This window comes from Panthera pardus, unplaced genomic scaffold (genome assembly GCF_024362965.1).
Source record: "Panthera pardus isolate Hobbes unplaced genomic scaffold, ASM2436296v1 HiC_scaffold_8, whole genome shotgun sequence".
Lineage (NCBI taxonomy): Eukaryota > Metazoa > Chordata > Mammalia > Carnivora > Felidae > Panthera > Panthera pardus.
This window is the reverse complement of record NW_026527013.1, coordinates 65,794,783-65,818,118: the sequence shown is the minus strand read 5'-3', so window position 1 is coordinate 65,818,118 and position 23,336 is coordinate 65,794,783. Positions and strand designations below refer to the sequence as shown.

At 48.8% G+C, this 23,336-nt stretch overlaps 1 protein-coding gene across 10 annotated transcripts in view; it reads left to right on the top strand.

Annotated features, from left to right (window-relative positions):
* Nucleotides 1–23,336, top strand: part of COBL (cordon-bleu WH2 repeat protein) — a 271,166-nt gene that overhangs the window by 185,952 nt on the left and 61,878 nt on the right. For 7 of the 10 annotated variants that reach the window (XM_053897728.1, XM_053897725.1, XM_053897731.1 and 4 more), the window contains 2 exons: nucleotides 19,023–19,161; nucleotides 22,923–23,096. In XM_053897728.1, the coding sequence (XP_053753703.1) occupies nucleotides 19,023–19,161; nucleotides 22,923–23,096 (313 nt within the window). The remainder of the gene's footprint in view (nucleotides 1–19,022; nucleotides 19,162–22,922; nucleotides 23,097–23,336) is intronic. The other 3 variants (XM_053897733.1, XM_053897734.1, XM_053897735.1) reach the window with 1 other exon arrangement.

Genomic DNA, 23,336 nt, shown 5'->3' with positions numbered 1-23,336 from the left:
TGACGGCAAAATCTTCCGGTCGCTGAACCACCGTAACAAAGACCGTTTTGGAGGAGGAGAGAGAAAATTCTCGGAGGAGGATGTAAGAAAAGGAAGGGCCTATGGTTTCTTACTGGAAACCCTATAAACGATAGCGACGGTTATTCATAATAGCTTTCACTGCCCGTTGCATAATTCTAATAGCTGATAGAATCGGGAGGCCTGATTCAGTCTTCATGATGTACGTGCTGCGTCTTTTGTTTCCATCATATGTTCTGAGTATCGGTTTGCACTAGACCCAAGAGTCTTGCTGGAATCCCTGTCCTAAAATGAGCAACACCCGTGATGAAGCGTAGAGACTCCACAAATAAGCGGTCACCTGCAGTGAGATCTGTTCCCTGGGTCTCGCTGAGGAAGGAGGAGGAGCACATGCGTCTCTGTGCCAAAGGATCTTTATCATCTCCGGGAGAAAGTTAAGAGGTCGGAGCCTCCCCCATGTCAAGGAGGAGTAATATTACTACATTTACCGTCATTTGTAGGAGTTTTAAGTTTTGATTATGGGCCACAGTCTGTGAACAGCACAATGCTCAGGGGGTGGTGTCTAAGAGAGTCCGAAGCTGCTGGCACCAAGAAGATGCACACGTTTTGGGTTTTTTTTTGTTTTGTTTTGTTTTTCTTTTTAATTTTTTTAAAATGTTTTATTTATTTTTCAGACAGAGAGAGAGCATGAGCGGGGGAGGGGCAGAGAGAGAGGGAGACACAGAATCCGAAGCAGGCTCCAGGCTCTGAGCTGTCAGCACAGAGCCCAACGTGGAGCTTGAACCCACAAGCCATGAGATCATGACCTGAGCCAAAGTGGGACGCTTAACCGACTGAGCCACCCAGGCGTCCCTTTGCACACGTTTTATGTGCCAACACAGAGCTGGGTCAGGGCCACTAAAGCCAATGGGGAACTTGTCCAGGACCTTCCCGCAATACGCACAGTGCGCATGGTGTTTATCTGAGCCTTTGGCTCTCGTGCAGGGACTCCTTGGTGTGGGCTGCAAGGCAGTGCCGAAAGTGACCCCTACACAAGGGAGCATCACAGCCCTTGGTGCTTGGGGAGGTGACACGTGGAAACCCCGTGAAAGATCTGGTGAGCACAGTGGCTGTGTTAACTTACACCACCCAGGGAACCCCCTCAGGACTAATGGGGAGTTCCAAGACAGGAGGGGCTGCTTGCTTGTCTTGATGGCCTTGGGAGGTAATTTCAGATTTATAGGTAACTTCATGTGTTAATAGTAAGCTATATTTATATTTTAGTGGCCTGTATGTTAGATATGTTCTGTAGTTCATGCTTCCAACTTTTCTTCAGGGGCCAAAAAAACAAAAAAAAAAGTAATCCACAGAAATTTCAAGAAAGCAGTCCAGATTCCATCAATGACAAACTGGAATAGAAATGCTTTATTTAGGGGCACCCGGCTGGCTCAGTCAATAGAGTATGTAGCTCTTGATCTCAAGGTTGTAGGTTCGAGCCCCACGTGGAATGTAGAGATCACTTAAAAAATTACTTTAAAAAGGAAATGCTTATTTTTTTAGTTGTTAACATGTTTTATTTATTTTTGAGAGAGAGACAAAGTACGAGTGGGGTAGAGGCAGAGAGGGAGACACAGAATCCGAAGCAGGCTCCAGGCTCTGAGCTGTCAGCACAGAGCCCGATGCGGAGCTTGAATTCTTGGACCATGAGATCATGACCTGAGCCAAAATCAAGAGTGGGATGCTTAACCAACTGAGTCACCCAGGAAGTGCTCATTTAAATATACACACACACTTAAATTTTTAGGGGAACTTTAGGTTCATGGCAAAATTGCACACAAGCTACCGTGAGTTCCCTAATATGCTTCCAGGACACATGCACAGCCTCCCCCATTATCCGCAGCACCCCCCCCCCCAGGAGTGATATATTTGTCGTAACTGATAAACCCACATGGAAACATCATTATCACCCAAAGTCTATAGTTTCAATTATGTTTCACTCTCCGTGTTACACGTTCTAGGAGTTTGGACAACTGTATGATGACAGATGTCCATTATTACAATATCATAGGGAATATTTTTACTGCCCTATAAATCCTCTGTCCTCTGCCAGTTCACGTCTCCTCCCCATCACCTCCCCTGGAACCCACCGATCCCTTTACTGTCTACCTAGTTTTTCCAGCACGTCATAGTTGGAATCGTACTGCGGGTAGCCTTTTGGGACTGACCGTTTGCATTTAGTAATATGCATTTAAGCTCCTTTTTCGTGGCTTCATAGCTCCTTTCTTTTTAGCACCAAATAACATTCCACTGTCTAGATGCACCAGTTTATCCGTTCGCTGACTGAAGGACATCTTGCTTGCCTCTAAGTTCTGGCAGTTAGGAATAAAGCTGCTATAAACGTCCGTGCACAGGTTTTTCAGCTCCCTGGGGGCAATATCAAGGAGTTGTGATTTGCTGGATCACATGGTAAGCGTATGTTTAGTTTCGTAAGAAACCCCCACACTGTCTTCCAAGAGTGGCTGCGCCATCTTGAATTCCCAGCAGCAATGGAGGAGAGTTCCTGTTGCTTCAAATCCTTGCCGCCAGCGTTTGGTGTGGTCAGTGTTCCTGATCTTGGCCATTCTAGTAGGTGTGAAATGGTAACTCATTGTTATTTCAATTTGCATTTCCCTGAGGACATAACAAAGAGAACATCTTTTCACAGGCTTACTTGACTCTGTATATTATCTTTGGTGAGGTGTCTACTAAAGTCTTTGGCCCATTTTATTCTTAAAGTTTACTTATTTATTTTGAGAGAGAGTGAGGCATGAGCAGGGGAGAGGCAGAGAGAAGGAGGGAGAGAGAGAGAGAGAGAGAGAGAGAGAGAGAGAGAGAGAATCCCAAGCAGGCTCTGCACTGTCAGCGAAGAGCCCGACACGGAGCTCGATCCCACAAACCTCAAGATCATGACCTGAGCTGAAATCAGGAGTCAGATGCTTAACCACTGCGCCACCCACATGCCCCATGACCCATGTTTTTAATTGGTTTGTTTTCTAATTGCTGAGTTTTATGGGTTCTCTGTGCATTGTGGATAAACAGCTTTATCAGATGTGTCTTTTGCAAATATTTTCCCCCAATCTATGGCTTGTCTTCTCATCTATAGTGAAATGTTTATAGTTATAGTGAAGTCCACTTCATCAATGATTTCTTGCATGGATCGTGCCTTTGGTGTCGTATCTCAGAAGTCATCACCAAACCCGAGGGTGTCTAGATTTTCTCCCCTATAACCTAGGAGACCTCTAGTTTTGCATTTTATATTTTTGGTCTATGGTCTATGGGGGTTAATTTTTGTGAAGGGCATAATGTCTGTGTCTAGATTCGTATCTTTACATGTGGATGTGCCATTGTTCTAGCACTGTTTTTTGAAGAGACTTTAATTTCTCCATTGTATTACTCTGCTCCTTTTTCAAAAATTAGGTGACTCTAGGGGCGCCTGGGTGCCTCCATCGGTTAAGCATCTGACTTCAGCTCAGGTCACGCTCTCACAGCCCATGATTTCGAGCCCTGCATCAGGCTCTGAGCTGTCAGCACAGAGCCTGCTTCAGATTCTCCCTCTCTCTCCGCCCCTCCCCTGCTCATGCTCCTCTCTCTCTCAAAAATAAATAAACATTAAAAAATTAAGAAAAAGGGAGCGCCTGAATGGCTCAATCGGTTAAGCATCCAACTTCGGCTCAGGCCATGATCTCACAGTTCATGGATTCGAGGCCTACATCAGGCTACGGGCTGACAGCTCAGAGCCTGGAGCCTGATTCAGATTCTGTGTCTCCCTCTCTCTCTCTCTCTGTCCCTCCCCCACTCATGCTCTGTCTCTTTCTCTCTCTCTCTCTCTCTCTCTCTCTCTCTCTCTCTCAAGAATAAATAAAAACATTAAAAAAAATAATTTTAAAAGAAAGACCAAGTGACTATTTGTGGAATCTATTTCAGAAGTATCTTCTGATATTTCTATGGCATTTTGTTTTCTCTTTCGCTTTTATGCTTTTGTGATCATTACTGACATGGTGTCCAAACCGATGCAGTTGTGTGTGTGAGAGAGTATTCGGGGACAATGGGAACGGATCCCCACCTGAAAAATCTCTGTAGAACAGAGAACAGCCTGTGTTCTCTGTAGAACACAGGCTAATCCAGCTAGGCCTGTTCAGAATGGTCCCAGTGCAAGCACCTCTTTGCTCTCCACCTGGAATATTCTCCCCTTTCTTTTACAGGGATGGCTCCTTTTGGTTGTTCGAGGCAAATGCCCACCGCCTCAGAGAGCCCATTCTTGATCCTGTTGTTTATATGACACAGGTAGCTGTCTGTCCCAACCCCACAAAAACATCCCCCCCCCACTATGTTTCTACCTTAAATAAAATGGATCACGACCTAAAAATGGTCGTTATTTATTTCTGCCTTCCATCACCAGGACATAAGCTCAGCACGCAGGAGGAAGGAATCTGTCTTTTTGAGGCTCTATCCCCTTCGTGAAGAATGGTACCTGGTGCTGTAGGTATTTAGTAAGAGTGTGAGTAATTATGGGGCTCCCAGGTAGCTCAGTCGGTTGAGCATCCAACTCTTGGTCTCGGCTCAGGTCACGATCTCACGGTTTGCAAATTCGAGCCCTGCTTGGGGCTCTGTGCTGACAGCGCGGAGCCTGCTTGGGATTTTCTCTCTCTCTTTCTACCTGTCCTCGGCTCATGCTCTCTCTGTCCCTCTCTCTCAAAATAAACATTTTTTAAACAGAAAAAAAGAGCGTGAGTAAATAAATGAATGGCCAGACCTCATGGCGCTGTGCAGACTGGCTCCGAGAAGGCAGAGCGGGAGGAAAGACAGATGAGAGGATCTTACGTTGGGCAGGACAGGGTGAGGGCCTGAGCGAGGGCAGTGGTGGTGAAGTGGGGAAGGAGATGTGGTTTTGAGGGACTTGCAGAGAAAGAACCGGAACGCTTTGGGAACAGGGTGATAAAGGAAGAGAGCGAGAGGCCAGGGTCAGCAACACCTAGGACATACCCAATGTGAAAGAAAATCCGAAAAGGCACAGGTTGGACGGGTCCATGGGCATGCACTGTGATCTGGGACTGGCGTTTGAGGAATCTTCCAGAAACACCCTTGGGAGAGCTGCTCAGGGACTGTCCCTGGAGCTCCCAGGACGGTGCAGTCACATGGACGATTTGAGAATTATCACATGAAGGGAATAGTCAGGAATACGGGGAGTGGGTAGGAAAGACAAAGAGAGGAGGAGAGGAACCCAGGAGGAGCAGAGCATCACGGGAGGAAGGAGAGCTGTCAGGAGAAGGAGGATCTGCAGGGAATTGCAGATCGGGTCGGAGGCTCCTCACCTTCACTCCAAAGACACAGTCGAGGTTCTGGCTAAGGGAGGGATGGACCCCAGTGAGGACAAAGACACAGGAATGTTTGTTGGCTGCTGGCAGGGAGTCCATTCTCCTGGATCAGGGGTGGGGGGGTTACTCGCCCAAGAGCAGGATGCTGTTATGTCCTGGCTCATTTCTGTTGGTGAAGGAGGTCCCCTGCTGGTCCCATGTCCTGTATTCTCTGGGCTTCTCCCTACATCATATGCCCCATATGTCTTCTGTCACCTCAGTGAGTGATGGGTGGGAGGGACCCCTATCCTGCTCCTCTGCCCGGGCTTTTGTGCTCTGTGAGAACACAGCGTTCGGAGAGCTGGGGCGTGTGCCCGTGGTGTGCCCCAGCCAGTTAGTGGCAGTTATCCCTACATACATGGGTGTGAAACTTTACAAGGAGTTTTTCTGGGGACCCCTGGGTAGCTCAGTCAATTAAGCATCTGACTCTTGACTTCGGCTCAGGCATGATCTCTCAGTTCATGAGATCGAGCCCCGCGTTGGGCTCTGCACTGACAGCACGAATCTTGCTTGAGATTCTCTCTCTCCCTCTCTCTCTGCCCCTCCCCTGCTCGCTCTCTCTCTCTCTTAAAATGAATAAATAAAATTGAAAAAGAAAAGAGTTTCTGCCATTCCTTTGAAACTCGAAAAGATTGCAAACCTACAGATGACCATATGTGCACATGCTTCAAGCTAGTACAACTGCAGCAGAAAAATTAAGCCTCCGTAAATATTTGTGGAAGTGGGACAAGGGCCTTCGGGACACACTGGGGAACGTGAAGGGAAATCCGACTTGAGAATTTCGTACGAGAACCTCTACTGAAAAATGAAAGGCCCAGAAAGCTCGTGTTTTCGGGCATTTTGTTCTAAGTGTTCTAACCTAAGGATAAAGCAGAATTCTAAAACATGTGATGGAGCCTGGAATTTCAGGGGCCAAAAAACTATGGCGACCTCATGTTTACCTAACAGGAGTCGGTAACGTAAAACTTTCCCGCACCTTGGGTCTGGGTCTATGATGTCCGCTTTGGAAGTTTCTAGAAGAACCTTTTTTTTGTTTGGAATTTAGTAGGAGTGCAGTGGCTGCACGTCAGTTCCATCCTGCCCTGTCCCTTTACCCGGATGGCACCCACCGGGACACAGTTTCCATGAAGTGTGTCATTTGCTCACACGGGAGCAACATCATTGTATCTATAGTGACCAAAAACAAAATGGTGGCCTGTACCGCTGGACAGAAAGACTTTTGAAATGAAGATGATGCAGGGAAGTCTGAGATCGCGAGTCCCTGCATCTCATATTCCGTTTCACTGGTCACCAGGGTGGACGCATTCTTCATGGTGGGATTTGGGGAACCCTGCAGGGTACAGCGTGCTCCCACATGTTTCCTGTGAAGATCGGGCTATGATCGGGACCATCGCCTTGAACCCTCCCCAAATTCCCAGAAGGGAAGTCGAGCATTAGTGTTAACGTAACGCCTTAGAGCTCTTTCCACGAGGTCTCTGTCACCTGGAGAGGGATGGTGGGAACAGGTGTCCTGTACCCCCTTGGAGGGCAGACTGATGCTGCTTTGCAAGAGAAACATTCTCGAGAACGTCAAGGCTAAATAGATAAGTCAACTGTCAGCCACTGGCAAACAAAACAGACACTAGCCCATGTAACCAGCACAGTCCAGGCTCTGGGGATTTCCTGGGCCCTCACGCGCTCTTTGCCCCAAAGCCCCAGATTTGGGATTTCTCTCCTTCCTTTACTTGTCCCTCGCCTTCCTTACCCAAAGGCACCACTCTGGGGCCAGCGTCGTCACCACCTGTCTGTGTTCCTGCATGATCTCTGCACGTGCCCAGAAGCACAGAGCAGGGCCAGCCCTGTGGTCCACACCCTGGGCTCCTGGTCACCTCGTCCTATAGGTTCGAGCTGCCGCAGGTGCAAGTTCCAGTCCGCAGGGACCCACGTGTGTGTCTGCCTACAGCAGGGTTTCGGGGCTGGGCTTCCTCCCCTCCTCAGAGCTCACTCCCTCCTGCTTCCTGCATTCTGTCGGCTGCCAGAGGACTGGGGACGACGCCTGGGGCGTCCGGGGTGGGGCTGGTCCTCCAGCCGCCGGCCCCAGCGTGGCCTCCCTCGTCCCTGAGAACTTCTCCAGCCTCTGTGCTATCCTTACCTCCCTTCCCTGCGTTTCTTCCTCCCCTGGATTCCTCCAGCAGCATGTACATTCACTCACTCATTTGTTCGTTCTCCACTCATTCATTCATCCACTCGTTCACTCGTTCATTCATTAACTTATTCGTTCACTCATCCCCTCGTTCACTCACTCCATTCGCTCATTCAGCCAATGTTTATGAAGCACCCACTCTGTGCCACACACCGTCCCGGGTGTGGAGGAGCCACAAGTGGAAACAAACCCGCTCTTCTTAAGGAGGTTATATTCTAGAGCAGGAGACAAGTGCACAGAAACGTCAGAGTAAACGCTGTGAGAGAAAGCAGATGAGTGAGAAGGGGTGGCAGACGGCAGATAGTTGTCAGGGGCAGTCACTGGGCTCCATGGACATTGGGGACAGAACGCAGCTTTGGGGGAGGACAGGTTGGGGACGGATAGGGATGGCCTGGAGGCAGAGCATGGTACAATAGGGGACTCTGAGACGATGGGGTCAGGGGATGCTGGCATGGTCAGGACTCCGGATTTTATTGTTTTAATGGAAATGTATTTGACATACAACATTGGGTAAAGTTAAGGTGTACGATGCGTTGATCTGATGCGTTTATACACCGTAACGATTGTCATGGTAGCCACGGTTAGCACGTCTATCCCGTCACGTTGATTATCGTTGCTCTTTTGTGCTAAGAATAAGAAACATCTGGTCCCTTCACTGGTGTGATGGTTATAATATATATAACATTGCTGCCTATGTACTCTATAACACGTGTACTGAGCATCAGATCTCCAGGATTTATTTACAGCTAGTTCCAGATTTGTCCCACATCATCTCTTCTGTCCCCCTGCCCCCCGCCCCAGCCCCTCGTAACTATCATTTTGTTGTCTGTTTGGACAAGTCTGGCTTTTTTAGATTCCACAGATAAGGCATAGCATATAACATCTGTCCCTCTCTGCCTTGTCTCACGTACGGTAGCGTCCTCAAGATTAGTTAGTATACAGTGGCCCCTTAAACAATGCAGGTTTGAACGGCTCTGGATTTTTTTTTTTTTTTTGATACAGGACTATGAATGTATTTTCTCTCCCTTACGATGTTCTTAATAACATTTTCTTTTTCTTAGCTTACTTTACTGTAAGAACACAGCATATCGTACGTATAACATACCAAATATGTGTTCATGGACTGTTTTATGTTATCGGTGAGCCTCACTGTCAACAGTAGGTTATTGGTAGTTAAGTTGTGGAGACTGAAAAGTTACACGCGGATTTCCAAAAGCGCAGGGGTCAGAGGCCTTGTCCCACATTATTCAAAGGCCCACCGTACTTTATTTAACCTGTTAGATCACATTTTGCGAATGGCATCCCCATAGCCACAGGCACATGAAGAGATGCTCGAAACACTCATCCTCAGGGAAAGACAAATCAAAACCACAATGAGATGCCACCTCACCACCTGTCAGAGTGGCTAAAATCAACAACTCGGGAAACCACAGGTATTGGCGGGGATGCGGAGAAGGGAGAACCCTCTTGCACTGTTGGTGGGGTTGCAGACTGGTGCAGCCGCCCTGGGAGACAGCACGGGGGTTCTTTAGAAAATTAGAAACAGAACAACCGTATGATCCAGGGATCCCACTTCTGAGTCTATACCTGGACCCAGTGAAAACAGGACCTCCCTGCAGGGACGTCTGCACCCCCGTGTGTGTTGGGACATCAGGCACAGTAGCCAAGGCGCTTTACCTGGAGTTGGAAAGTGCCCACGGCCTCTGAGCAGAGCAGTGGCCGACCCTGTCGCCACGTGGTTCGGGTGCCCCCAGCGGGGCCTGTCCAGAGGCTACTGCCGTTGTCAAGGCGACAGATGATCGGTGGTGGCCGTGGCGTTGGAGAGGATCTGCACCACGTGGGGCGGGGTGGGGTACTCAAGGCTCGAAGCTTCTCCCTGAACAACCAAGCAAGTGGAGTCGCCCATGGAGGGGCGACCGGTGGAGGGGCAGGTCTGGGGAGAAAGCACAGGACTTGGTTCTTGATGGAAGGAGATGCCCGCGACCATGTGCCCTTGTCAGCGAGCAGTGAGGAGTCTGGCTCTGGAGCCCAGGGAGCAGTCCAGGGTGACTGTAAATCTGGGAGTCACTGCACAAAGGCGGCATTAAAGCCTGCGAGGCTGGAAGAAATCACCTTGAAGTCATGCAGTGATGCCGGGGAGTGGACTGTGGACCAGCCCTGAAGGCCCTGAGCAAACGCACCCTCGGTCCACGCCGTCCCCATGCTGCCCCATTCGTCCCTGGTCACTTCCCCGGCTGTGACCACCGTATGCTGTCCACCCGCCCACCCAGCGGGGTCCTCCACACCGCTCTGGTGAGGGCACCGTGCTCCTTGGGACAGCTCCCACGCTCCCTTTCATGCATCCTCCCGACGGATGCTCCCCATTCTTGTTTTCTTTCCTTTTTTTAAAATTTATTTATTTATTTTGAGAGAGAGAGAGAGAGAGAGAGAGAGAGAGAGAGAGAATCCCAAGCAGGCTCCACACTGTAGCCTGATGGGTGGCTCGAACTCATGAACAGTAAGATCATGACCTGAGCCAAAATCAAGAGTCGGAGGCTTAACCGACTAAGCCACCCAGGAGATGCCCCTCATTCTCAAGGCACCTGAGCTCTGCAGCCTCTAATCGTCATCATGATCACTTCCTCCTCCAACTCCGCCTTCCAGAGCCTTCCATTTTATACAAGCCCCATGAAAGGTAGACTGTCTCAGGGTTATACGTGATCCCTTTTTCTTTTCTTTTCTTTTCTTTTCTTTTCTTTTCTTTTCTTTTCTTTTCTTTTCTTTATTTAATGTTTATTTCTTTATTTTGAGAGAGAGACAGAGAGCTAATGGGAGAAGGGCAGAGAGAGAGAGAAAGAGAGAAAGAGAGAGAGAGAGAGAGAGAGAGAGAGTCCCAAGCAGTCTCCAAGCTGTCAGCACAGAGCCCAATATGGGGCTCGAACTCACGAATCATGAGATCATGACCTGAGTTGAAACCAAGAGTCGGATGCTTAACCGACTGAGCCCCCAGGTGCCCTGTGATCCCTTTTATGTACTTGACATTCTCCTTGGGTAGTTCCTTCCAGGCATGGCGTCAGTGCCATTGCCATGAATGTTTTTTCAGTTGAGCACTGGCGTGTTCTCCCTCATGTCCACCAGAAGGCCCTGTGGAAGTGTCCAGAACTGACAGCCTTGTGTTCCACGTAAACCCGCTTCTCCACGGGTATTCCCCATGGCAAGGAGCAACCCTCTATCTGCCCAGGGGCCTCAGCCAGAAATGGGATCATCACCCCCAACGCTTCCAATAAACCAGTTCCAAGGTCCCATCTATCTTGCTCATCTCCTAATTCTCAGTGGTGAACGTAGTGTCTGACACATAGTGATACTCACAGAGTCCACAGATGAGGGCACCTGTCAAACACACACACACACACACACACACACACACACACACATACACACACACAAAGTATTGCTTTAATCACATGGATGCTTTGGTAGCAACACTCACTCATTCAGCAAATATTTAGTGAGCATCCCAGACATTCTAAGGACAGTTTCCGGCACTAAGGGCTCAAAAAAAGGGAATCAAACAAAGTTGATATGCTTTTCTAGGCTGTTCTGGTTCATAATCTTTGTGGTGGTGGTGTTAAAAGTACCAGTGTACTTGAAGGAAAATTACATGTAATAATCAGTATATTAAAGAGGAAGAGGTTAAAGGGTAGGTTTAAATTTTAATCCAGAGCAACCTTGTCATACTGAGGAGTCGGCATCCTGGTGTCCCTAGAGAAGGAGAACACAGTAAAGAAATAACTGCCTTGAGTGGTGAAAGATGTGTCCCTTTAGGTATGAACCCCTTTTTCCAGAAATTATGCAGTTCAGAAGGGGAGGTATGTCAACAGTGCATCACCAACCACTGTGTATTCTTGGACTTGACATTGACTGTCTGCAGGACACATGGGGTTTATGTTGAGCGGAGAAGAGATCAGGCAAACTCAGCGACAGGCGGGCCAGACGTCTTCCCGCAGCCCATCCGAAACATGAGCGGGTCTCCCCGACCCGCGTGGTTTGAATCTGGATTCCAGAGAGTGCGATTTCCAACGGGCCAGATTCTCTGTGGAAGAGAGTCGCAACGCCAGTCCTGGGTGGGGTATGACTGGGCTGTGTCATACGGGGATGCAGACACCTGCAGATTGATGACACAGACGTCATTTGCTTTGCACACGAATTTAATCATTTGGACAACATGTAGAGCACGAAACAAAGTGAAGCCGAGGTCGATTTAAAGTAAAAATTTTTTAAAAAGTAAACTGGGAAGGTACTTAAAGCAATAGAATTCTTGAGTCCCAGGATTTCTTAGTATGACACAGGGTTAGAATCTACCTTCAACCCCCCAAAAGGGGGAAAGTCCTGACGGATTGAATCCGATAAATGTTTACACTATGAAAGAGTAAAGTACAGGGAATTAGAACCCCATGACGAGCTGTGGAAAATGTCCACAGCATGTATGTCATTCAGGGACTATCACTAAGAAAAGACCAGCACCACAGAGTGACCGGCGCTTTCTCTCTCGCACAGAAATAAACAACAGTCATTAAAAACCAGGACTCCTAGGGGCGCCTGGGTGGCTCAGTCGGTTAAACGACTGACTCTTGATTTCAGCTCAGGTCGTGATCTCACAGTTCGTGAGTTCGAGCCCCATGTCGGGCTCTGTGCTGACAGCGTGGAGCCCGCTTGGGGTTCTCTCTCTGTCTCTCCCCTGGTCACACACTCTCTTTCTCTCAGGATGAATAAATAAAATTAAAAAAAAAAAAACACAACAGTATCCACACTTGCTGAGTGGGAAGAAGGAGCAGTTGGTGAGGGTTGAAGCAGAAACCACCTCGGCGAAGGTCTCTGGGGCAGAGCCCGTCGCGTTTCTCTTTTCGATTGTATTTTATTGTGTCAGAGCTCTTCCCGCGAGATCTGCACTCTTAAATGTTTAAGTGCACATGACGTTCTATTGCTGCGGGCGCTGTGTGCACAGCACATCGCTACGGCTTCTTGTCCGGCTTGATTGAGACTTCAGGCCCGTTGAGTCGTCCAGCCCAGTGCCCCTCCGTCTGGCTTCTGGCGACCACCATCCTGCTCTTGGGTTTGAAGAATTTCTCTGCTTCAGATGCCTCCAATGAAAGGAATCGTGCAGGACTGTCTCTATAATTCACTTGTTGCACTTTGCATATTTCTTTTTAAGGCAGAGCCCTATCCCCTCGTACGAATACTCCATGCTCGATTTACCTGTTCATCTGTCCGTGGACGTTTGTTCCCACCTCTTGGCTACCGTGAATAGCTCGGTTGTGAACACGGAAGGTGGATATATCTTCCCAGATTCTGATTTCAGTTCCTTTCCTAAAGCATACGGCGTGTGAGCCAGTGAGTTTACAGAACGGTATCAACCATGTCATAAGGGAATAGACAAAGTTTGAAAAAAGATACGGGCGAGGACGCTCAGCGCAGTATGATTTGAGATAGCAACAGGTCGAAAACAACCAAAATGCCAAACCTGGAGGGCCACGGTCCGCGCAGGGTGGACCCTTCCCATCCTTGGGACGGCAGAGAGACCTCCGCCCAGCCGTGGACAGCACCATCGGTGACAAAAGCAGCTGTCATTACGAGAGTGTGCTCTCATTTTTGTAGAGATTCAGGTGCCTAGATACAGCAAAAGAGCCAGAGGAGACATATGTCAGCTACGATACAAATTCTTTCCTGTGGGCAGCGTTCAAGATTTTCACTTAGCCCTTGATACGCCCCTCTATTATTCAAACTGTTTTCGGTGAGCACATATGACTTTCATCTGGATCAACGTCTAAACAATAGAGTATTTTCATTTTGCATAAAAGAGAAATGAGATATGGGGCCAGGGCTATGTTGGACTTGCGGGCTCTCATTGTTAAGGAATATTTATAACTCGTTCCACAGTGTGACACATTTATGTAGAATATCTACTCCTGCCTTTCTAGTATTCAACACACATTCATTGATGCCTAAAGTGCAAAAGCACTAGGCTAGGGATTGTGGAAATTCAGAGACTTATAGACATGCCCTTTCCTTTTCAGAGCTTAGGCGTCACGGGGGAGCCAGCATGCAGACAGCCAGCTGGACTAGGCAGAGGATGGAAAAAGGACAGTGCTCCAGGCAGGGCACTGCTCATGCATCAGAGCCGAGTGCTTCTGGAGCATAGAAGACAGGCCATTAATACCTCCCCAGGGGATATCAGGGGCTTCCTGAAGAGGGAGGAAGATGTCAGCAGGGGCAGAAGACTGACCAAAGCATTGGAAAAGGAAGGGCATTCTGGGAAAGGCAGGAAACAGGGACTAAGGATAGCACTGCCAAGCACAGTGAGGCATCAGTTCAGTGTGGCTGGAAGAAATACACCTGGTGTTTCTTCCCTCACTGGTGTGTGCCTAGCATGGAGCTTTGCATCAAGTACCCATGTGTCTGGATGGATGGATGGATGGATGGATGGATGATGGATGGATCGGTAGATGGATAGATAGGTGGATGGAGGGATAGATGGGTGGGTGGGTGGGTGGGTGGATGGATAGATGATGGATGGATGGGTAGATGGATAGATAGGTGGATGGATGGATAGATGGATGGGTGGGTGGATGGATGGATGGAGTGCATGGGTGGGTGGGTGGATGGATGGCTGGGTGGATGGGTGGGTGGGTGGTTGGATGGAAGGAAGGAAGAAGGAAAGAATGAATGAACACATAAATGGCTACAAGGTATTGAATGCTACTAATTTTATTTTGTAACATAGACCCTCAAATCCTCTCCTTTTGCCAAACACTTCAAACCTGGAGAAATATGTCCTCTTCCCTGAAAAATAATGTGAACATTGTGTTCATATAGATAAAAACTGGAAAGGAATGTGGGAGGCACATTTCATCACTGTTTCTTGCGTTCCTACCAAGTGCCATGCCCTGAGCAAGGTGCCAGAGCAGGGTGGTAGCAAGAGGCTCTGTGTGTCATGGTGAGAGTCGCACCCATTGTCTTTAAATCAGAACTTCCCCTCCCCTTAACGCTTTCTGACCTCCAGTTCTTGCTTACGAGGAACCGGCACGGTGAGATCATGAGACCAAAGAAGCCGAGGTGGATGGATGCTTTCGAAAAAGACCAGGAGCTGCAGGATTCAGGCTCCACTATGGGGAAAGCTTCCTTGCTGCCATGCACCAACCCACCCAGAGTGGCCACCCTGCACCCTGGTTCTAAGTGGGAGAGAAGGACACGCACAAGCTCCAGAGAGCGAGCAGCGCCGTATTTCACGTGTTCCTTGAAGAATGTGCAGAAGATGTGCATCAGGTCTAAGAAAAGTTCTCTGAAGCAACACTGTGCCACAAATTGGTTTGCAGTCCACCTGCCGTGTGGATGTTTTGCCGCGTGGGACAGTGGGAACTCCATGGGCTTTCCTTGTACATGGACTCCTATGGATGGACGTTTCCAATCGAAATTGCATGAGTTACTTCTCCCGGGGAATGCTTGGAGCCAGAGCAAGGTCAGATGCCAATTCTGTCCACTTATTAGCTGTGTGGCCATGGAAAACTTACTCCTCCATAAACTTCAGTGTCTTCTTTACCAGACAGACAAAGGAAAACGACCTCTGTTTTGAGGCAGTCATGTGAGATACAGTCGGCACCCTAGTAAATGTTTACCAAATCTTTGCTGCTAATATATATAATATTTCCTTGAATTCTGTAGGTACATCTACTAGAATGCTGTTGTTTAAACCCCTTAAAACTCCTGAAAGCTCCTGAGGAAAAAATGTTTGCCCATCAGAGCTTGTCTTGATTAGTGGTCTCAGAGCTTGCCAAATGCTTTTCAAATGCATTAGCTTAATTAATTGATCAGGCGTGGCTCTGTGTCTGGGAACTAGGTGTTTGTCGAGTGGCCTGCCCTTATCTCTGGGAAGAGGGATCGTGGTGTTGAAGCTAGACCATGTCAGCAAAGCTCCAGGAATTCGATGCTTCCCCAAAGCTTGAAACAAGCAGTGAGCCAGAACTTTCTTGCAACAGGTGAATTGCTTTTCCAGACTGGGTAAGCCAGAAATGCTTCCCTGCCCCTCCCTTCCAATTATCTCCACCTTGATGTCGACACTCAGCAAAATTCTGGAACGTGTCATTATTATACAGACATCAGTGGGAGCTTAGCAGGCCCCAGCTCATCAACATGAATTCCCAGAAGGAACCGTGTACCCAAGTAAGCCCCAAACTACAGCTTTGGGTGGTGTTTCCAGCCTAGGAGATCATGTAAACGCTAGAGAATTATGTCTTCTTCATTAGACTGTGAACAACGTGGGGTCAGGAGAGTTACATGTCTTCAAATCGCCTGCAGTTCCTGTCACAGGATAAGAGACCAACACCTGCTTGCTGGCTAACTAAAGGTGTAAGTAAAGGAATGAAGAATTTTAACAAAGGAATTTTTTTAAAAGCCTCTTTTCTTTTAAAAATTAAGGACATTGAGAAGAGTGAACTCACAAATAACGCATGTAGGCAAATCCACAGCATTTGAACCATCGCGATTCATTAGCGAACTGTTGTCAACACCAAAGGAAGAAATCCAGGTACCAGAACCAAGGCTCCAAGCCTTTCAACACTGTCGTCAATGACTGGGTAGGAAAGTGGAGAGTTAGAGAGTTCAGGGCTCCCACAGAGGCCCCAGACCATGGCTGGAAAGGACTCCAGCCCAGGCCATGTTGTTGTACAGGTCAGGGCTCCAGGGGCGAGAGAGGGTTCTTAGAGCTCGCAGAGGGAGAAGACCACGGAGAGAAGACAGAGCCACCGTGGCGAACTGGGGATTGCAAGCTAGGAGACAGTAGGGTAACAGCTCAAGATTTTGAGTCTGTTATTTCCAGCCTAGATCCCTCTCCATAGGCATCTATAACTGGCTGTTCAGTGTAACAGAATAGGAACAGCCTTAGATTTTTTTTTTTTTACCTCACTCACATCTTGCCTCCGGAAGCTGACTGAGGCCATGCCCCACTACAGCGAGGAAGTCCATTTTTAAAAAGGCATGGGATCCAGGAAACCAGGGATAAAAAAAGCCGAGTAAAGGAAAAGCCATTTCCAGGAAACCCAGAAACAAGGTTAGAAAACAAATCACTTATCAAGCTCAGAAAACAAATCACTTATCTAGAATGATCTAGAAAGAAAATGTCGTCAACATACACATGAAATGTCTCAGCTGGAGAAGCCTTGTCTTGAAGAAGATTTCTGTTTTATGGGATTCAGTCTATTAAAACTAGATACATAGAGCTAGAGAATGTTGATTTAATCCCGTGCTGTAATTTCTGGAAAGATCGAGGGAGAGCCATTAAACATACGTGTAGGTCTGGGCATGTGTCTCAAAGAGCTGACTCCTCATCTTCTGAAGCAGAAAGCCAGTATCTAGCACAAAAAAAGTCAAGAAATGGCAGAATAAGCTTATGATTTTAAAAAACAGAGTAGGGGCACCTGGGTGGCCCAGTCAGTTGAGCATCTGACTTCTGCTCAGGTCATGATCTCACAGTTTGTGAGCTCGAGCCCCGTGTCAGACTCTGTGCTGATGGTGTGGAGCCTGCTTGGGATTTTCTCTCTCTCTCTCTCTCTCTGCCCCTCCCTCACTCGTGCTCTGTCTCTCTCTCACTCTCTCAAAACAAAAAACATTTTTAAAAATTAAAATAAAAAATAAAAAACACAGTAAATGTCAAAAGAAAGAAGAGTTTGAAGGAGTTCTGCTGGGCTGGGGTCAATGGACCAGGGGCAGCTGGTTAGACTCTGAGCTTCGTGGCATGACCCGATTTTTCCTCGTCTCCATATTCTACAGAAAATACCTTAGAGAATTATAAAGGTACAGGAGGTGGTTATGGTATATTGTAGAAGAAGGGTGGATAATCTCTGACTTTTTAAAGAAAAAGTGAAGACCAGAAAAATGTCTGCTAACTGTTGGTAGTTTATCTGAGTGTTTAATGAAGTGATTTTTTTTCCCCTTCCTTTGCTTATGTAATTTTTAACTATAAATTTACCTTGCGAGGGGCGCCTGGGTGGCTCAGTCGCTTGGGCATCCGACTCTTGATTTTGGCTCAAGTCATGATCTCACGGTTCGTGGGTTCGAGCCCCACGTCCGACTCTGTGCTGACAACGCGGAGCCTGCTTGGGATTCTCTCTCCCTCTCTGCCCCTGCCCTGCTCTCACTCTCTCTTTCTCAAAATAAATAACAACTTAAAAACTTTAAAAAATAAAAAAATCTTATGTTGCGATACGTTGCGTATTACTGAGAACAATTTGAAAGGAGACTTTTTATACACACACGTGCCCACACCCACACACCCAGGAAACACCAGTCCCGACCCAGAATAGGAATGAATTTCCCTCCGTGGTCGTGAGTTCTGGAACACGCACTGGGGACCCAGGTTCATACGCCAGGAAGCACCAAGCATAGAGCAGGTACCACAGCGGGGTGGGGTTGGTAGGCAGCCCTCCCAGGGCAAGTGCTTGAACCCTAGGGACGCTTTGGAAGCAGCTCAGCAGAAGCCCCCTGCGGGCGGGGACAGGTAGAGACGGGGTCTTCCTGGTCATCCGTTTGCATACACTTCACACTTGCACACGCAGGGTTGTCTCAATCAATTTTCATTGCTGAGAGTGAACGCACGAAAACTCTGTAATGACGAAGAGAGCAGATTCCGTAGTCTTTTCCAAACAAAGAAGTGCAGTCAGCGGACAAGGTCTCACACACTAGAAGAGCGTCCCTTCAACCATCAGACCCGCCCGGGACTGACCGCCTCCCCAAGCTGTGAATTTGGCGATGTTAGAAGCGTTTGGTGGGATCCGGGTTTCTGCGCGGACGGGAGCTGGATGTCCCATAGGCTGGCTCCAGGAGCCGCACACTGACAAACTTCATTGTCACAGCTGGTCCAGGGGTGGCCAATCCGTGGACGGTTACTAGTCCTGGCGGCTCGGGAACATGCAGGGGCAGCAGAGCAGGTGGAAGTCGGGGCAGAGGGAGCCCTGGGCCGTCCCCTTCTGCTCTCCCCCTGCAAGGGCACAAGTCAGGGTGGCCCCGGTAAAGTTTCCAGAAGGAATAGTTCTCTTTTGCATTTAATTAAAGGCTGAGGGTTCCCCTTTCTCATATTTATGCTGAGGCGGGGTTCCCAAGTCCCCTGACTGGCCTGAAATCCCTCGGTAACATGGGGCAGAGCCCCAGCTCCCCATGCTTCGGGGGGCAGGGCGGGTCTTGAGGATGTCTGAGCATCCTTGGGCCACCTGAGGACCACTCCTGGGCAGCATGGCGAGCCCCCCACACTGGGGCATCCTCCACCTGCCCAGGGACCCCAGGAAGGAGTCTGGCAATCTGCTAACCCTCCTTCGAGCCCCGCGTCACACGGGCCAGCTTCTCCAAGTGACGTGGCCCCATGCACGCTGCCCCCTGACAGAAACGCCCTGATGCTCACTGTTGCCTTCCTTTGGGCTTCCCAGGTATCTCTGGGGTCACAGATTGACTTGCAGAAGAAGAAGAGGCGGGCGCCCGCACCCCCTCCGCCGCAGCCCCCGCCGCCAAGCCCCCTGGTGCCCCCTCGCACTCAGGACCAGGAGGAGAACAGGAAGAGCGCCACGGGTGAGTGTGTCCGCATGCGTCCGAGTCTTGTCTTGCGTGGAGTGTTAGCGCTGCCCTTAACCCCTGCAGTCGCCTCGCCCACGAGGGCGTTAACTGGGGAAACATTTATGCTAAGGAAAGAAAGTCTGGAAATAAACACTTGCGAGTCCATCCCGAAGGTCTGTTTTCCGGGCATCGTGGAGGCAGGTGGAAGGCGGGGGGCGGAGAGGGTGGGGGATGGCTGAGGCAGCTCGGGAGAGAGCGAGTGGAATGTGCACGTGTGTGCATGTGTGTGTGCGTGTGTGATGCGTGTCTCCCTGATGGAAGGATGTAAAGTTCTTGGGATGACATCCGTGGAAGCTGTTTCGAAAGGCCTCTGGTCCCCAGGAGATTCATAGATCAGTTGACAACAGTGTAGTAATTTCTTGACCACCCTGTTTGAAATTGATCTCCCCTTTTATATCTGTAGCAGAGACCGTGATACTTTTTGAGGAAAAGAGAACCCAAAGGAAACAGGATGGAACCATAATATCTGTGAGCAGAGAGACCCATTAGATCATTAAATGCCACCAACTCATGTTACAAGTGGTACAGAGAAAAGAGAAAAGGGACCAGGGTCTCTAGCTCTATGAGCTGTGGATAGTTCATTTAATTTAAAATTTTTGTACTGTCTGTTTGTTTTTGAGAGGGAAGGAAAGACAGAGCGTGAGCAGGGAGGGGCAGAGAGAGAGGGAGACACAGAATCCGAAGCCGGCTCCAGGCTCCAAGCTGTCAGGGCTTGAACCCACGAACCGCGAGATCGTTGACCTGAGCCGAAGTCGGACGCTCAACCCACTGAGCCACCCAGGCGCCCCTGGTTAATGTAATTTTAAAACCATTCAGTGTTTGTTATTTCATTTATGGAGGAAAAGGAAGAGTAGGGGTTTCCTGAGATCATGGGAGGATCAGCTCACGACAGAGGCCATCTGACAGCCATGCCCAACGCCGTTCACTCCACTCAGCACCCTCGTGTTTTGGCCTTGACCTAATGGCTGTGGCCCCCAAAAAGAAGCCCCCCAAGGATAAGTGCTTGCATCATCAGTGTCCCAGACTTCCATACAAGCAACTTGGCTGTTTGTAGCATTTTTTTTTCCCCTGGTCAATACCTCTCTTCTGATGTCAGCCTTTCACAGCCAGAGATGCGGTTATCCTAAGGACCAGTAACCTATATTTCATGTCCGTTTTTTCTTTTTACCAAAGGAAAATACCATCCTGTTCGCAGGGTACATGATCAGTAGCTCCTCGAAATAAATCTGGGGTGTCTCCCTCTTTTATGACGAGACCACCATTCTCCCTCCCGAGCTCTCACCCACTCTTGCTGTAAAGGGATGACAGCTCAGATGTACAGTCCCTTGTCACAACCCTAGGAAGCGTCCACTCTAAGTGGTGGTGTGGCTGTGGTTGAGCCCTGCCAGCCTCCAGGCCAGACACCCCGTTTCAACCCAAGGGAGGGCCCCCCCAATTCGGCTTTGAAGGCCTGATGCTTGGAGGACCTGGCCCAGGTGTGGGCAGGCAGCCAGCGCCCACGGGTGTCACAGGAGAGGGAGGCAGGTGTTTGCCCAATGAAAACCGTAGGGACAGTTCCCCTGCGAGGAGCATGTTACAAAGAGGAGTTATGGACGACAGTGATGCACTACTCGTCTCTCTCTGTCTCTGTCTGTCGTCCGTGAACTTTGGTTTGTGAAGGTGGAGAAGGAAGCCAGAAGCCCCCTTCCTACTGAAAGGGACCTTGGCTGCTTTGGGAGCTCAGGAGGGTGGTAGAGGTCATGGTGGCAGTTTTCAGTGAGACTTGTGTCCCCGTCAGCAATCCCCATGAACTCACAGCACGCTAGCCGCCCACAGGCCGCTCTTTGAACCAAAGTCTAGGCTTTACATTAACAGATAAAAATCTTTAAAGTAGCCCCTGTCCAGTCACACACACACACACACACACACACACACACACACGAGCATCTTTCTATTCTGATATCTAGATATAAAAAGGGGAAAAAATTAGAACTTACACTAAAATAGTATTATTTTACTGGAATTGAGTCTGACCCAAATTTCTTGGCAAACAAAAATAAGCTTTCCAGTAGAAAAGCTTCCGGCACAAAGCCTCTTCCTCCTACGTGTGTCGCCCTAGGGGGACGCCCTCTCATTTAATGTTACTTACCTGGACCAAACAGATAACTCTCACCCAGACAGATCGTGCTTCTTTGCACTTGGAAGGGAAAAGTGATGTCTAGCTATGGGGACATCCATATTTTTCCACGTTGGAAGAACTGTAATCAAGAGATTGGATATATCTCTTGATGAAGAAATTATATTTCTTAATCTTTTTATTAATAATCTGATGATGGTCATGAAACACAGAATGTATTCATTACAAGATGATCCTAAACATTAAAGCTTGGGGGTGCCTGAGTGGCTCCGTCGATTAAGCGTCTGACTCTTGGTTTCGGCTCAGGTCAGGATCTCACGGTTCGTGAGTTCAAACCCCACATCAGGCTCTGCGCTGACCGTGTGAGTCAGCTTGGGATTCTCTCTCTCTCTGTCTTTCTCTGCCCCTTCTTCACTCACTCTGTCTCTCCCTCGAAACAAACAAACATTTAAAAGAAAGATCTTCAGACATTAAAGCTTGAAGAAAACGTTTCTAAAACAAATCCTAGGAAGCATGGCTTACAACACAAGTGATTTATATGGCTTTGTTAAGTCGTTGACTTTCAAAAATCTTAGTAGCAGAAGAAAATCATTTTCCTATAAAATGGCAGGTGGATGCCCAGTGTGTCAAGAGCAGAGAGGGATGCCCTGAGGGTTCCAGGGTCAGATGGAGCACGACGCCACCCCGAACACTTTGCCCAAGTCACAACCCTCTTCATTTTTTTTAAGTTTATTTACTTATTTTTTGAGAGAGAGAGAAAGCATGAGCGGGGAGGGGGGTGCAGAGAGAGAGAGAGAATCCCAAGCAGTCTCCTCACTGTCAGAGCCGACACGGGACTTGAAGCCACGAACCACGAGATCATGACCAGAGTCAAAGTCGGATGCTTGAGGGACTGAGCCACCCAGGCGCCCTGGGACCCTCTTCAAATAAAGTTTGAAGACTCTTACCCTAAACGATGGAAGAGATTGAGGATATAAACAGGCTTAAAGACGTGAGCTGAATTAGTGGTTCTTCGATCTGCAAGAATTAATCGGTAAAAGTAACAAAAGTAAGCTAAAAGATAATTCCGCAAACCTAATACAAACAAACCTGAATAAAAGGAGTTCCTTTTAACTTAACGCAGCTGCCGAGGGGGGTTTTAAGAATAATTTCAAGCCCAGCATCGGAGAGGAGTTGTGCTTGCCAGAAACGGCAAACAAGAAGGTATCACCAGATTGGCCCAAGGCGAGGACACCGTGTGTAAAATTCTGAAGCGTGAGTGAGATTGGATTTGATGCCTTGCGAGTTTGAATTTGGTCCCGGGCGTGGCTGGATTTTGTTGGCAGGTGCGGTTCCATTTGGTGAAGTTGACTTTAGACACCGGGTGTAGCTGGACTTGATGACAGGTATGGTTGGATTTGATGCTCGAGGTGAGGTTGACGTTGGTACCGAGTGTGGATGGATTGGATGCCAGGTGTGGCTGGGTTTGGTGCTGGGTGTGTCTGGATTGGTGCCATGAGGCTGTGTTTGGTGCCTGGGGGAATGATGCCACGTGTCCCCCGCTGGAGGGCAGAGTCTTTCGGCTTAACCTTCTGAAGTAACCCCCGTTGATTCCATGTAGGTGTCGGACGACGGCAGGTGCCACAAAAGCCTCCCAGAGGCACTGCTCGGGGGCCCCCCCAGTTAGTGCTCCCCCCACCCCCGCCCTACCCTCCTCCTGACACAGACGTGGCAGAGCCTCTCGGCTTTCCTGGGGAAAGTGCTGGTTCCGAGGCCCCCGACCCGAGACCCACACGTACGTGCCTCTCGTTTCCTTTCCCTACTCTTGTGCTCTGGTCACCCGTGTCAGGGCTGTGTTTCCAGACTTTCCATTCTTGCCTCGGGGTGTTTGTGGCTTTGTTCTCTGGCTTTTCTTTCCAAATGCTCGATGTGGTGTGTCCGACGTCACAGTGAATGCACTCTGAACGCTATGCAGGGCCCCGGAAAGAATGGCGTAACTCATTAACCACTCACCCTGGGGTCCGACCTCTGCCAG